Source organism: Eulemur rufifrons, chromosome 24, assembly GCF_041146395.1.
Source record: "Eulemur rufifrons isolate Redbay chromosome 24, OSU_ERuf_1, whole genome shotgun sequence".
In the NCBI taxonomy this organism is placed as follows: Eukaryota; Metazoa; Chordata; class Mammalia; order Primates; family Lemuridae; genus Eulemur; species Eulemur rufifrons.
In genome coordinates this window covers 19,703,931-19,720,761 of record NC_091006.1, presented here as the reverse complement: position 1 = coordinate 19,720,761, position 16,831 = coordinate 19,703,931, and the positions used below count along the sequence as shown (strand labels likewise).

General features: G+C 41.7%; 1 protein-coding gene across 1 annotated transcript in view; it reads left to right on the top strand.

Moving 5' to 3' along the window:
• SHROOM3 (shroom family member 3) overlaps positions 1-16,831 on the top strand; it is a 257,573-nt gene that overhangs the window by 203,103 nt on the left and 37,639 nt on the right. The window contains exon 4 of the mRNA XM_069457735.1: positions 15,727-15,858. Coding sequence (XP_069313836.1) covers positions 15,727-15,858 — 132 coding nt within the window. The remainder of the gene's footprint in view (positions 1-15,726; positions 15,859-16,831) is intronic.

The window sequence follows — 16,831 nt, the reverse complement described above, 5'->3', positions numbered from 1 at the left end:
GCAGGACCATTACAGAAGCTCTCCCTATTTCCAGTCTGTAAAATCAGTTTAATAACTGATCTGCCTGCTAGGTAGATCTTGCAAGGACTTAAAGAACTAATACATGCCAAGCACTTAGGGCAGTGCCTGGCATGTCATGGGTACATGTCATGAGTATAACAAATGCTGGTTATTGTTGTAACCAATTCTCCTGATTTCAGTTTGAGGAGGGTTCTTTCGTATAGACATATCAACTTGTGTTCTAAATAAACATTATAAATGTAGATTAATACAATCCCAAATTTGCATATCTGGATCTACAAATATACACGGAAGAATTTGTTATATTTTATATAATAAAACAATACTTGTATCTGTTGTTTACACGAGATTGCATTTGAAAAAATGACTTAAAAGAAGTTTGTTTTTATTATTTATTTATTTATTTATTTCTTTGAGACAGAGTCTCACTCTGTTGCCCTGGGTAGAGTGTGGTCGTGTCAGCCTAGCTCACAGCAACCTCCAACTCCTGGGCTCAAGCAATCTTCCTGCCTCAGCCTCCTGGGTAGCTGGGACTACAGGTACACACCACGATGCCCGGTGAATTTTTCTATTTTTAGCAGAGACGGGGTCTGGCTCTTGTTCAGGCTGGTCTCGAACTCCTGAGCTCAAGCAATCCTCTCGCCTCGGCCTCCTAGAGTGCTAGGATTACAGGTGTGAGCCACCGCGCCCGGCCCTGTTGGTAGGAATTCTTACACTGTAACTTATTTCGGCAGAAACTTCTCCTTAAAACCTGTCAAGCCTTGGGCTAGGGTAGTTCAATGAATTGGTAAAGGAAACAAAACGTTTTAGCTTCAGATGGAAGATATTCCAAGCCAGCACTTTCCTCCAGAAACTTCTTATTCTTTCCTTACGTTCTCCACTGGTCCCCACCGTCATTATAAAAACTGATCTAATGATTAAGCATTCCTTCGTACATGGTGTGATAGGTTCTGTGTTCTGTAAAGTAAATCAAGCTGAAAGGATAGTAGAAGCTCAGGATTTGACTCCTTATTCATTCTCAAGTGTAGCAAGGTTAGTTCCGCTGGCACTTGGCCTTGGCGGTGGGTTCTGCCCTGGTGCTGCTGACTTGGTGCTCTCGGGACAGTGTGCTTTAGGACGCTGCCGTGGGACGTTGCAGAACCGCTGCTTCAGGTGCCTCCCAAACTGTGGGAAGCTGAAAGCAGTTAGCACACACTTTTGCAGACAGTGGCATTTTTGCACCTGGAGGAGGGCATGTGTTTAGCAGAGAAGATCCTGTAAGGAGACTTCCTGATTTCAGTGTGATGCATTTTGTCATCAGATGATTCCCCTTGCTTCCCTCCTCCTCCTGCCCACAGAATGGAATTCTGGCATTCCTAAGCTGTGTGCCACTGCCCGAGATGTTGGTCCTTCTCGGGGAAAAGTTAAGGGTCACCTTCTCTTCTTCCCTCTTACAGAGGAGGACTTGAATTTTAATTGGCCAGTTCATAGAGGTGACTGTCCCTGAGAGTCCCTCCCACTTGCACTGAGCTCGGCAAGTTCAGGGCGGTCCAGGCTGTCTAACTGGAGGCACAATGGAATTATCGGGAAGCCTTTGCCACCTGGGGGGAGCAGAAGGAGTAGCAGAGTGAAATGGCTTTTTATCCCACTCCGGAATATGACGTCCACGTGGCCAGAGGGTTGCTATCTAGGGTGTTTCTGTTTGCCACAAGGTAAGCGCAGAACTGTGCTGGAATGAGATTCAGAAGCTTTCATGGCAGGATTCTCGTCTGATGAGCCTTTAACCAGTGTCTTTTTGATGTCTTGATATATCTGTTTATAAAGAAAAATAGCAGCCACATGTTAAATTTAAGGCTGTTTGTCTAAATTGTCATGAAAATTCTCATTACTTGAGTATCTCACATGATTCAGTGTACTAGTAATATTTCTGTTTGGGAATTTGCAGTCAGTCTCCTATATAGAAGTACAGTTGCCTTATTTCTTATGCTGTGCATATCTAGGGTGGCTTTTTATCCTATTCCAGTTAGCAAATGCTTTGTGTTGTGTACTTCATGGTTTTACTTCCCCATTTCCCTGGGGAATCTCAAAGTAACTATTTGTGTTTTTTACTAGGAAGGGCTACATACCTACATACCAGTGGCCAAGTTCTTCTCTATTCTCCTTGCTGACATTTGTGTAAAGAAAAGGAAGTTTTTATTTTATTTTACCTGCACTTATTCCTTCTTGGAGGCTCTTTCTTTCTTTATGTGGATCTAAGTTTCTGATCTGTATCATCTTCCTTCTCTCCAAAGAACTTCTAACACTTCTTGCGAGGCAAGTCTACTGGCAGCAAATTCCCTCAATTTTTGTTTGTTTGAGAAAGTTTTTATTTCTCCTTCACTTTTGAAGAATAATTTCACAGGACACAGAATCCGTGTTGGTAGGGTTTTGTTTCTCCTCTCAGTACTTTAAATATTTCATTCCACTCTCTTCTCGTTTGCATGATCTCTGAGGAGAAGTCAGATGTAATTCTTAACTTTGCTCCTCTAGATAGGGTCCCCCTCTGCCCCCCACTGGTCCTCCAACTTCTTTCAGGCTTTTTTTCTTTATCTTTGATGTTCTTGCTGTAGTTTGAAAATGATATGCCTAGGTGTAGTTTTTCTGGCACCTGCCCTTCATGGCGTTCTTTGAGCTTCCTGGATGCGTGGTTGTGTGTCTGACGTTAATTTGAGGAAATTCTCAGTCATTATTTTCTCAAATATTTCTGTTCTCTTCTCTTTTTCTTTTCATTCTGGTGTTCTCATTATGTGTATGTTCCTACCTTTCGTAGTTGTCTCTCAGTTCTTGGTTATTTTGTTCTGGAATTTTCTCAGTTGTTTTCTCTTTGCTTTGTGATGGTGGAGGTTTCTGTTGAGATGTCTCAAGCTCAGAGATTCTTTCCTCAGCCATGTCCAGCATGCAGGTGTTGGGGCCTGGGGTATGTGGGAAATCTCTGTACTTTCTGCTCAATTTTGCTGTGAACCTAAAACTGCTCTAAAAAATAAAGTCCATTAAAAAAAAATGAAGGAATAGAAACAGAACCTATGAGAATATTCTCAATTTTAAAGAAAAGGTACAGTCTTCTCATTCAACTTAGAGATTATAGTCATACATGAAAAGTATTGTTTGAAATTGTCAATTGTACAATATTTAACTCCATCACAATTAAAGATGTAGATATGTCATTATATTTTCTCTTCTTTAAAGTAATTTGAATTTGGCCTTTATACTTATATAATCTTGATTTGAAATTTTTGTTCACAGTTATGCTTCATACCAGTGCTTGTAGGGATGCTTAAAAGAAAACATGATATGGAAAAAGTGTTAATAGTAGATGCAACAGTCATGGTAATGTTCCACATCTCAAGTTGACTTGAATGTTATAGGCATACATTTTAGTATGATACCATGTAAAAGGTAAAACAGAAAATATGAACTGCTTATATTATAAAATATTAGTATACTCATATATAGAGAGAGAGATTACAGGGCTGGTTTTTCAAGTTTTATTTGGCATTCTTTCATCTGAAAGTGAATAAGAGAGCATTCTTCTGAGTTTTATTATATTTTCCCCAAGTGTCAGGTTCTGTGTGAGCTGCGGTGGTGGTTAAACGCCTCCCTATTATAAGATTTATTGTGGAAATATTGGTAGGTAGAAATTGAGGAGCTGGAGCAAGTGTTCTTAAAGTTGTCTACATTTTCATCTGCTCTGCCTTAAAACTTTCACTATTCTTTTTATTCAGGTTCCAGTAAAATTTGTAAACTTTATTTTAATGAGCAATTTCTTTTCTAGTGTGATTTGAAAACAGAGATTCTTCTTTTTACCTTTGTTTAATGTTTTAACCAAAATTAATCCTTTCTACCCTTGTCTTTGTTTTCTTGTTGTCATTAATTTCTTATTTGTAGCCTCTTCTTTTAAATGAAGAGGCAGACAGTGAAATAGATGGGAGAAAAAAACAGCACAATGCATCAGACTTACTCCAAAAAAGAATTCAGTTTCTTCAGTGTTAGAGGTTTGGGAGGTGGTTTATTTTTGTTTAATGGACTGGTGTTTGGAAGAAAGCATGGCCAAAAGGTGAGGCTTCTGCCTCATACACACATACAGAAAACTCGACCCTTCATTTGTTTTGACAAATGAAGTTTAATTTATTCTTTGGCATTGTATAAAAATTAATTAGCTTGATTTGGAAATATTTGGGTTGGTATTTGGACTTTAAACTCTCAAAGGACAATCTTCTGTGGGTTTATACATTAAGGAGTGTGGTTTCCAGCTGTAGTAGGGTCGGCTTCTCCCACCCTCAATCTTGCAGCCCCCGGGGGAGAGGAAGAAGCTATACACCTTTTACTGTGCCTGGCTGAGCTGCTCCCAATTTTTCTGCCAACCATTGTCCTCTGGGAAACCCCCAGGCATCCTCTCCCCAAAAAGCAGTAGTAATTCAGGGACACCCATGATATTTCTAGGTCTCTGAAGCTATCTGAGCCTCTCTGAGATCCATGAGAGCCCGTCTGCGGGTGTCTGCACGTATCTGTATGTGAAAGATAACAACAAACCTGCACAGAGGTGATTTTTTTCCCATCTAAGTTCTAGCAACATATTCTATGGCACAGAGAAATAGCAGTGAAGAAAATTCTAAAATCATATCTATTGTCTAAATAAATTGGTAGGTTGTACCCCTGTAATATTTTGAAATAAAAAAAATGAAATAACTGAAAAGCAATTAGTTGATAAAGTTAAAAAAAAAAAAAAAGAAAAGAAAAGAAAAAAAATTTGGTAGGAACCAGTCCCTCCTTCCTCCAAGAAATAAAATGCCAGGTTCCAAATTGAGAGTTGAGAAACAGAAATTATTTGTTGATAATTAGGGTTTGTGTTATTCTATTTACACTATGCTATTCTATTGTAGTTGAGTTTCTAAGTCAATGAAAGGCAAAGATGGATGCTATTAATATTACAGATCATAGGTCTTATAGTGTATGCATAAAATTCTGCCATGATTTATATGCAAATGTTGACATGTGGAAAGACAGTTGAATATTCTGATTCTTCTGTATGTATCAGAGTTGAGGGGAAGGGTAGAAAGAGGAGAATATTGAGAACAAGAACATTTCAACCTAATCATCCCTGGTGACTAAGTGAAAGACACTCACCTCATTGCTGGTCTCTCTGTTTTATAGTAATATTTTTGTGCAGTAATGAACAAAACTTAATCTTCAAAATATGTTTTGGAATGGGGGATGGAAAGGGATAAACAAGTAGTAAAAGGAATGTTGGAACAGGTGTGGAGGAATGAGGTAAAGTAAGGTACAAGAAAAGGGTATTTATCTTTTATGCCAATTTGTGGTGTTAGAGTTTTATGTCTGCACGTTAGCAGACTTCACACTTACTTGTGACTCAGTTGTCAAAGCCAAAAGTCCCCAGGGCATATTATCAGGATGTGACATTTAAAAAGAACTTTCCTTTCCAAAAGGGACTGTGTATAGCTGTGAGGTTATCTTACCTAATGCATACCTTTCTGGCCACTGAACCACTTTGTAAAGACAGAGATATTAGTGAGGCAATTATAAAAATCTTTGGAAAAGCATATTTTTTAGATTTTTTGTGAATCTAAAAATCTGAGGGGTAGGCTTGAGGTCCCAGAAATCATCGTAGAAACAAGGGGTTAGGGATGCTGTAAAGAGTTAAAGGATTTCTCAAAAATAATGTCTTTGCCAACAGTGTGTTAAAGGACAATGACCACTTTTTTTATATTTTGGAAGATGCTTTTTTTTTTTTTTTTTTTTTTTTTTTTTAACCTCTTAAAAATTCTTGAGAGCTTTTCTGTCTCCTGTAAAAAAAACACCTCAACAAAAAGTGAGTTTTATTCCAGAGAGTTCCACCTGGATTCTGGGAATGAAACAATGTTATGAGTGCAGCTCAGTGCAGCTTGAGTTTTCAGTTGCTGTATTTTTTATCATCAGCATTTGGGGCCTATACTTTTTCTGTAAATAGGAAATGCCTAAAAAGGCATTGTTGTTCAAATATGAAACATCTGTTCTTCTTCTATACCGAAGAAGATAAACAAACAATTTGGGGACTCCTCCCAAATTACTTGTACAGTGACATTTAATTATGCATATTGAGTTTGTTTCCTCTTTAAAATGTGAAAGGAGTTATTTAGCAATAATTATCAAACTTGCAAGTACATTTACTCTTTGAGCCAGCAATTCCACTTCTAGGAATTTCTATAGACATGTCAACATACATAGAAAACAATATATGGACATGGTTAGTCCCTGCAGCATCATTTGTAATAGCGAAAGACTGAAAATCATAAAGTGTGTCTACCCAAAGTTCTGATTAGATAAATATAATACAATATGCACACAATGGAATACTAGGCACCTAAAAGGAAAAAAAGGTATGAGGAAGCTCTGTAAGCACTAATATAGAATGATTTCCAGTATTTATTGCTGAGTACAAAAAACAAGGGGTAAAACACAGCATTTAGTTCCTTTTGTGAAAGGGGCAAAATGAGATTTTATGTTCATGTTTGCTTGTATTTGCATGACAAAACACTGGAAAGGATACATAAGAAATCAACTACAGTGGTTAGCTGCAGGGGCAAGAGAAATGGGTGTGGAAGGGGAAAACCAGAAGCAAATATGGGGAAAATATTACGACTCTACAAATTTTATAAATTTTGGGGATGAGTGCATGAGTATTTATATTAATCTGAATGCATTTATATATGTTTGAAATATTTCCTAATTTAAAAATAGAGGAAAAACGGGGGGAAAAAACAGCAGTGACATGCAAAAAGAACCTTTAAAAAAACCATGGTTTATCCCCAGCTAAGCACAGTGTTCAGTATATATCATAAAGACCCTCGATTCAAATCCTTGAAATGTTCATTTAGACCTAATTTACAGACTATATTGATGTATTGTATTTTGTTTCTTTTTTTCTTCTTTTTATGGAGGGCTTGGGGGGGTTGGACTACAACCTTGTTATGATGGACTTTGTCTTCTATTATAGTATTTGACAGGTAGATGGATTAGTAAGTGGATTAAGAAATAAGATAATTCTAGGGCCGGGCGCGGTGGCTCACGCCTGTAATCTTAGCACTCTCGGAGACCAAGGTGGGCGGATCACTCGAGGTCAGGAGTTCGAGACCAGCCTGAGCAAGAGCGAGACTCGTCTCTACTAAAAATAGAAAGAAATTATCTGGCCAACTAAAAAAAATACATATGGAAAAAAAATTAGCCAGGCATGGTGGCGCATGCCTGTAGTCCCAGCTATTTGGGAGGCTGAGGCAGGAGGATTGCTTGAGCCTGGGAGTTTCAGGTTGCTGTGAGCTAGGCTGACGCCACGGCACTCACTCTAGCCTGGGCAACAAAGCGAGACTTTGTCTCAAAAAAAAAAAAAAAAAAAGATAATTTTTATTTTGTGGTGCTGCTGGTAGTCTGAGTATATTTTGTATTCTTACACATTTGACTCATATCCAGTTGATTACTGGTGTGGTTTTTATAATGTTAGTGCACCCAGAAGAGCCCATGCAAAGTCTCAGCTCATCAAAGAACAGCTTCAACAACAAAATTAGCTCTTAGATTTTTTTATTTTCCAAGTTATGATTATCACCTTCTCCATTTATCCAAAACATACCAATCCTTCAAGGTCATCCGAAGTCCCACTCTACTACGAAGTCTTTTGGCTAACTTCAGACCCCACTGATGTGAGCTTTTGGTGCTTGTATCAAAAATGCCTCTGAAGCTGAGATGGCCCAGTTTGTGTGGTCTAAGTTTCATACCATCTGCTCTGCACTCACAAGACTCTGGCTACACTCTGTTGTGTTCTTTAAAAACCCCAAACTCGTTTCCCCCTCAAGGATTTTGCATTCATTGGTCCTTCTGTGCTATATATCCTTCTCCCAGCTCTTTACATGGTCGGCTATTTCTCATCATTTAGGTCTGGGTCCATCACACTCTCACCCAGTTTCATTTCCTTCAGGGCCCTTATAACTATATGGAAATATGTTGCTTTTTTATTTGATTACTTGATTACTGCCTGTCACCTGCCCTGCCTGTCCCACCTCATTGCATTGTGCTCATTGCTTAGAAATTAAGAGCACAGGCTCTGGAGACAGATGCCTGAGTTTAATATCAGCTGTGCTACTCACTACATTTTTGAGGGTGGATCCATTGTTTTTTTCCCTCTTCCATACCTCGTTTCCTCACTAATAGTCCTGTAACATAGATAATATAAAGGTTAAGTGAGAAAATACTGGTCACATGGCCAGAAGGGTACTTGGCACTCAGTGGGCACTCAAACATTTTTTTTTTTTTTTTTTGAGACAGAGTCTCACTCTGTTGCCCAGGCTAGAGTGAGTGTCGTGGCGTCAGCCTAGCTCACAGCAACCTCAAACTCCTGAGCTCAAGCAATCCTCCTGTCTCAGCCTCCCGAGTAGCTGGGACTACAGGCATGCGCCACCATGCCCGGCTAATTTTTTCTATATATATTTTTAGCTGTCCATATAATTTCTTTCTATTTTTAGTAGAGATGGGGTCTCGCTCTTGCTCAGGCTGGTCTCGAACTCCTGAGCTCAAACGATCCGCCCACCTCGGCCTCCCAGAGTGCTAGGATTACAGGCGTGAGCCACCGCGCCCGGCCTCAAACATTTCTTGAGTAAGTGAACAATATGCTGATTTTTTTAAATACCATTTCTTGCATCTCAGCCTCCCCAACAAGATTATAAACTCCTTGAGGCCTCCCATGACCTTGCAGAGCTCCAACTATAATATAGAGAGGTAGACGGCACATAGTAGGTGGTCAGTAAATACTGCTTGAAATACCTGAACTACTTACTGTAGATTTCTCAGAAACACGTTTTGCATTCCCGAATCTCTCTGTTAGGGCAAAATCATACAAGAAGGACATCGTGTCACTTGCTAATTCCAGTTTCATCAGCCTACCCATCCCACGCAGTTAAGCTTCCTTGTTTGTGGTTAGGAATGCAACAAAAGGACTTTGTTTGAATAACACCCACACACAAAACTTAGTTTGCTGAATTTTAAAATTAAATCGTCTTCTGACTCTTATTGATATGTTCATGATGTAATGTGCTTTAGGAAAATATTTCCTTATCTTAAAGATCAAAGTGATCCCAAAATGTAAAAGCAGGCTGTGCTCTGTAGGAATGCTTATTAAATTTTTTGCATCATTGAAAAAGTCAGTAAACAGCTGTTTGACTTTTCGGTTATCTCAAGATCTGATGAATTATATTTTCAAAATGGGGGGCTGTTTTTAAAACACTTCGGTTTTCAATAGGTAATACCCACACATGGTACAAAATTTGAAAGCTACAAAATAAAATATAGTGAAGTTTTCTTCCCCAGAGGCCGTCACTGTTTCTAGTTTAAGTATCTTTCAGAAATACTTTTTATATATGTGATTATGTATGTTTTCCCTCACATACTGTAGCATATAGTACATATAATTCTGCATCTTACTATTCTCACTTAACAGTATATTTCTTAGAGATATTTCATATCAATATATATAGAGCTACTCTATTCTTTTTGTTTATGTAATTTACATAATTTAATGATTTTATTTATTTATTTATTTTTTTTTTTTGAGACAGGGTCTTGCTCTATCACCCAGGCTGAAGTGCAGTGGCACCATCGTAGCTCACTGCAGCCTCAAACTCCTGGGCTAAAGCAAGCCTACTGGCTCAACCTACAGGTGCACATCACCATGCCCAGCTATTTTTTCTTATTTTTTGTAGACACAGGGTCTAACTGTGTTGCCCAGGCTGGTCTCAAACTCCTGGCCTCAAGTGATCCTTCCGCCTTGGCCTTCCAAAGTGCTGGGATTACAGGTGTGAGCTACCACACCTAGCTTTCCCTTCTTTTTAGTAGCCACACAGCGTTCCAGTATATGGATGTACCACACTGACTTAACTAGTCTGCTGTTGACGGGCATTTAGATTGTTTTTCAATCCTTTGATAGATAAGTTATTTTTAAAATTTGTTGCTAGATGTTGCCAAACTGCTCTTCATTCAGATTGTACTGATTGACACTCCCATCAGCAAGGTATGAGATTTGGTGGGCTATTTTTGGTCATTTTTTCCCATTCTTCTTTTTCCTCACTTAACTCCTATATGTACAGTACGGAAGAATCTAATAAAACAAAGATGTATCTCTGAAGCCTTCTCCCAACATATGTTCTGCATCTAAAAGAAAGTTGTTTTAAGACCTGATTTGCTTGTTTGTTTCAAAATCATCCTGTTCTTCCGCTGTTAGGCCTGTGCTGAAACCCAGTGCTCTCGCCAGCTCAAATAAATAGTCACCTCCCCAGTCTCCTCCAAGGAACAAGCTCCCCGTATTGAGTTTCCTGTCTTGGCATTGTGAGTCTCGGGCTTACTTTCTAAAGCACTTATTTTAGCTTTCCTGTAGAAATTATTTCATTTGGTCTTCCTCCTGAATCTTTAAAGGAGTGGCATCCTCCTGTGTCCTGTGTCTTCAGCGGGGCATGTGCGCACTCTCTGCCTCATAGAAGCTCACTTAAACTTCTCAATATTTAAAACACAAATAGCAGGAACAAAACCTTTTCACTCCTTGGCCCTCTCTAGTCTTCTAGCTACCACCCTCCTTCTCCCCTTTAGAACCAAGTCTCTGAAAGAATTATCTGCCCACCTCTGCTGTCCCCGGCTTATCTTTCATTCGTCTTTCACCCACCGTCGCCAGGCTTCTGCTCCCATTGTGCCATTGCGGAGATCTGCTAGTTGCCAAATCCAGTGGCCCTGAGTCCACCCTCATCAACCATCCTCCATACGGCTGGAGTGGTTGCGATCCCTGCTCCCTGCTCCTTCTCCCACTGGGGTTCTGCGCAACTCCTGTACTCTCCTTGTTTTCCTCCTACTTCTCTGAAAGCACCTCTTGGGCTTTCTCCCAGGCTCCCTCTCCCCTAAATTGTGATAGTTCTCGGAGACCCATCCTTAAACTACTTCCTTCGCCCCCAGTGCGTTCTCCCCGACCAACTTCTCTTCTCTGAAAGGCCATGTGTTTTGTAACTCCTAAGTGTCTGTGTGCAGCCCAGACTGCAGGCTCCTATCTGCTGCCTGCCACACCCCTCCCCTGAAATTGCACGGGCACTGCACGTCGGGAGGCCCCAGAGAGAGCCTGCGGCGTCTGCCACTCTCGTTCCTGCCTCTCTCTCCCCACTCCACCCCTCCCTCGAATAGTTCTTCACACGGGTCACTGGTACTACCATTCTCGTTCAAGCTGGGAATCCCCATCCTCCCTCCTTGCCTCTACTCCCTCCTTCATCACCTCCATCCAAGTGGTTGCCGACACTGTGGATTCTGCCACATCAGTAGCTTTAAGATGTGTCACCTCTTCAAGTTCACTGCCACTGCCTTGGTGCCAGGCCCTCACTGTCTCTTACCCTGGCTAGTAATAGTCTCCAATCTTGCCTTTCTCAGATTTATTCCCCTCATTATTGGCAACTGCTTCCTGAAACTCAGATTCCAACATGCTTTCCCTGGCTAAGGTTCTTGGGCTTCCAATGCCGTAGGACACTGGTGAGGCTTTTACAACTTGGCCCCTCGTGTCCCTTCACCTTCCTCTCCTCTTCCCCACACTCATCATACCCTCTCCAGCTGCGTCGCATGGCTTGTATCACGTTCTTGCACATTTCCATGCCTTCGCCATGCTATTCCTTCTAGCTGGATGCCCCTCCCTCTCTTTTCCCACTCCCTCCCATCTGGGGAAATCTTTCATGGCTTAGTTAAAACTGAAGCCCTCTTGCCCTAACCTGGCAGTGTTAGTGACTCCTTCCTGTGTCCACCAGGCACCTTGGACAGGCCTCCGTCATGGAACCCATCACAGAGACAGAGTATTACAGTGGTTTACCCGGCTGTCCCTTCTATGCCACGAATTACGTGGGTCTAGTGATACTTTATTCCTCTTTGTGTTCCCAGGGCTAGCATCATGGCTGGTACATAGAAAGTCTCCATGAATGTCCCCATAAATCAGTAGGAAGGAAACTGAGGAGTGGTCTGGATAGCTTAGGTTTAGAGGGAGGTTTTGCTACTGTCTTTAAAGCATAAAGGGAAATTTTCTTCACTTGATGCAGATGAAGCCACTCCGTTTGTCTTGTCTTCATCGGATGCACAGACTCTTTTTATACTTCGAAGTCTGATTCAGAACTTCCAGTCAGGAGTCCGATCGTTTATGAAGGAGTTGTGCCGACCGATGTTAAGTATTGCTCTTCAGGGTACATCCTGTCTCCCGTAGGATTTCAAACCAGACGGCTTCTCTGAAACCCCTGAAGTTCCTGGTAAACATCATCTCATGCCTCATCTCCTTGACAGGAAGGAGGGGTCTTCTTTCTGTGGAGCCTGTGGAATTTACCAGGGCCTATTGCCTTTGGGCGGGAAAAGCTTCTCGGCACCAGTCTCTTTAGCTACGTGTGGACAGATAACGTTGGCTGAAGCCGCCAAAGAGCCACCCTGAGTGTGAGGGTGGTGCTGGGTTGAGGACACTCTTCACTGGCATCCATCGGCCTCAAGGCCAGCACCTCGTCCCAGGGCGAACATCCTACCCTTGAGCGGTCCTGCCAGCTCCTTCCCTAGGGAGCTAGAAAATGTGGTGGGAAGATGACAGTTTGTTCTTTCTCCTAATGTATTTTGAGCCCATTTGGGTCCAAAATGATGTGCATGTGAAATGCTTCTAGGTGCCTCATGCAAAAGAGACTATTTCTTCATTGAGGGCTGGGCTTTTGCTGTGTGATTAACCAGTAACATCTGTTGGGTACCTGAAATGTGTGACTGGCTGTGTCATGTGGGCCAGCCCCCGGATGGCGTGGAGCACGAGGAAGGATGTCTAATCACTGGATGGAGCAGGGTGACACACCAGGAGCTAAGTCAGTGAGGAACTGACGTTCAAGGCGGGCAGCCCAGCTTCAAGGAACTGGTGAAAGATGCAGCAGCCTAGTTTCTGGGCAGTTCGATATCCAAGATCAGAGTAGGACTAGCAGCAAGAATGCTGAACTGCTAAGATACTGAGCTTTGCCCTCAGGATCCCTGACTACCCCTCTGAGAAAAACGGTTCAACTTCGGGGCAGTGGTGACTCTAGAGGTTCCGTGGTTATGCGGGGCCTGTGACAGGGATTAGAGAGGCAGGGGGACCAGAAGCCTAACAGGCTGTGATCTTCCAACATCTGTAGTTGATCTCTTGACTTTGCATCCTACTTCCTCTCCTCAGCCCGAGGCTGTGCTGCTGCTTCCTTGAGTTCTCTTGTCATTTCCAGGCAGGCCAGGTCTGTTTCCTTTTGGCCTGTGGTTATCCTCCTGACTCCAGGTCACAGCCACTGCCCTGGTGGCTCCCTGTGTCCCCACTGTGGCCAGGGTCCCACAGGCCAGGACCACCGTGAGTCTCGGGTGCTGTAAGTGCTAACTCTCCACTCCTTGCCAGGAGCTCCGAGCTGGGCAGCTCCGTCACGCCGGCTGCTCCTGGCCATTGGCTGCCGCGACACTCACCCCCAGCCTCTCTCTCCCCTTTTCTGCCCTTCCTTTTAGGGATCTCTGACAGGCTTGTCTCCCCAGCCTCTCTACTCTGTCAGTTCATTAATAATGAATGACTGATGATAATAACATTTAGCATTTATTGAGTGCCTACTGTGTGCCGGGCACATTAGCTCATTTTTACAAAAACCCTGCAAATAGGTTCTGTTATAATCTGCCTTTTATAGATGAGGAAACTCAGAGTAGTTACAAAACTCACCTAAAATCCAAAAGCTAAAAGCCGGTAGAATCTTTTTTAAAAACTGGAGTAGAATCCAGGCTTGTATTATCTCAGAGTTGATTCCTTCTAACCGCTCTCCGTCTCAAGAGATCTAAATTTTTCTCCCTTTTCCTGGCCTGTCTAGTGTCGACTAGGAAGAAATTGAAGCAGAAAATATGATTTAAAGCCTTTACTTGAGCCAGAGAGGATAGCTGCCCGGAAGTCTCAGACCCAAGTGACTTTGGATATGAGCTCCATTTGGCCTTTGTCACAAGCAAGTTTTTAAAGGCAAAAAGGGGGCACAGGGAGTGGGCTGAGACAAAGTTGTGTGTCAGGCATTCTCACTGGCTTACAGGAATAACTTTCAGTAGTGCTGGGCTATACATTGTTAAGCTACAGGGTGTGGGTTATAGTAACCGGTTGCAGCATTTATTAGGTTAATTTATAGCTACTTGTGGCAATAGCAAGCAGTGTCAAGAGATGAACACATAGCTCAAAGGAGGGAGTAGGATGCGATTGCTCTCTCATTTTATAATGTAAAAGGAGTTGCATTCCTCAGATAAAAGTTCTTTTCTTTTCCCACTAGCAACCCAGGGATTAGACCACCTGACTAACTCCCTCAATTCAATAAATATTTGTTGACTGACTATAAAAAATCTTGTGCACCTATTTCCCTAGCTTTGCACAAGACCATTTTCCTGTCCCCTCAGTCTCTCTTCAAGGAGTTGAAATACATCTATTTTTTGGAAATCATCTGTTTTGAGACGCTCTTTAATGTCTCTCTTACACATTTTAAAAGTTATTTCAGGTTAAAATCAGCCTCTTTGATTAATGTCTTCACTTTTTAGATGAGCAAAGGTTTAGGGGGAGGGGCAGGAACCCAAGTCTCCTGACACTTGGTCTAGTATTAATATTATTCTGATGTGCTTAAAGCATGAAATTTTATGGGCTTCAGGGGAATTATTTTTCATTTATATTATAAAAGTTAATGTATTTTTTTTTCCCAGAAAAGGGATAGGTGGGTTTTTAGCCATAAGACCAAGTACAATGAGTTGGAATAACTTACACCTATTATCTCTACCATATCAAAGTAATTCCTGGGCCCATAAAAGTGTTTCTAAACTGCATAAAATTCTCCTACAGTCTTACAGTTCAAGAGTTTTCAGCATGAAATGCCTAATAGATCACCTCACTCTTTTGCCAAAAATAAAGCACAGCAACGCTCTTCTGACTCTGACTTTCTGGAGTAGTGCAGTCTTCCTACCAAATTCATGCTTCCGTATGACAGGCCGAAAGATACCCACATTTTCCCTTCGGCTTTGTCAGTTCTTTGTGTTGTAAGGGAAGGATGTTTAAAAGCTGACGCCACTGACTTGCAAAATGAGAAACTATTCTGGAGAGCACCTTGTTCCCTAGACTACATAGCTCAGAGCAGTGGTCACACTGGGGGAGCTGTTAATTGTTATGTAATTCTTCCAAGAAATTAAAATAATATTAATAGTATCATTTATCCAGCGTCAGGGTATGACAGAAGACTTCAAAAGTCCCAGAAAGCTTTTTACCATATATTCACACAAAGTCCCTTGGGAAGTGAGATGGAATTGGAGCTTGTGTTTTTATATATGGAGAGGTAGAGGTCTAACGTTAATAAAGAAGAAAATGTTAACATGTAGGATCTAGGCGAAGTTTATGTGGGAATTCTTTATACTAATTTTGCAACTTTTCTGTGTAAGTCTGAAATTATGTCACATAAGTAAAACTTTTAAAAAAATTAAGCAAAGAATATCAGTGAGTATTCAGAGAAGCAGTAAAATCTTCTTTCCGGTATTTACTTGGTTGCTTTTCAATCGCTGAGGATGCAGCAGTCTCTGCTTCCAAATCCACAAGTCGCGTCAGCTGAGAATGCCGCTAATGTTGAGGGCGTCCCCTCTCCTATGTCTCCCCAGGCGCAGTGACCCCGCAGGCCGCCCCCACTCGTGGCACACGACCAAACCTGGGGAGAACCAACCCGATGCCAGCATGATGCAGATATCTCAGGGCACGATTGGCCCTGCTTGGCACCAAAGCTACCATTCCAGGTAAGTGGCTGTAGCTGAGATTGGGAGTTTCTTTCTAACGCCACGTTCCCAGAAAAGAAAGCTTTCTTCTCTGTTTTGAGAAGAGTTTCTCACGCTCACCCCAAATATTAAATCTCTACCCACTACTTTCCTCGTCCTCTTAAAATGCCCAATGTACATACGAGCCATCTTCACGTCTGGGGCCAGGTCAACTTGAGGGCAGAATTATCTGGAGCACTGGCTGGCCAGCTGAGATGTTTCTGGGGCCCACCAGTTCTCAGCCAGACATTTCTCTGTTACACATCGGATGCTGTGTTATTAATAGAAAGGCTGACATTCCTCTTCCTTTAATACTTACGTGTCCTTTCTGCTTTAGTCAAAATGGTATCTTTTTATCTGAATGATTTCATTCTGTGAGTACACTGTAGGAAATATTTTTATAAACTTGTTTTGTATTCTTTACTATGTTTTAAGTATTTGACAATACTTTTAAACACACAAAATAGAGTAAAATTATTAACAGACATTTTATATGTGCTTCAGTTCCTTAAACATTATAGATGCAGTTGAAGTCTCATATAACCAGAGGGGTCTGATGCAATGTCAGGTAGTGGTAAGTGCTACAAAGAACATAAAGCAGAGTGACAGGGACTAGAAAAAAGAAGAGATGCTCTTTAGTTAGTTCCAGGAAGTCATCTTTGAAGCAGAGATTTGAATAAAGAAGAAAGTGAGCCAGGTGAAGAGCATTCCGGGGGCGGAGGCAGGAAGTACCAAGGCCCTGAGGTAGGAATATATTTCACAGGCTTGAGTCACAATAAGGAGGCCATCTTGCTGGAGTGCGGTGAGCAGGAAGGAGAGCAATAGAAAATGAGGTTGAGAGGTAGCCAGGCTGTGGTAAGAACCTTGACCCGCTCTGGAGGCGATCCTCTTGATAGGAAGGTTGCCTTTGTGTGGGCTGGGACTGTTTTTCTGAGTTGTTCTTACCCATCATTAA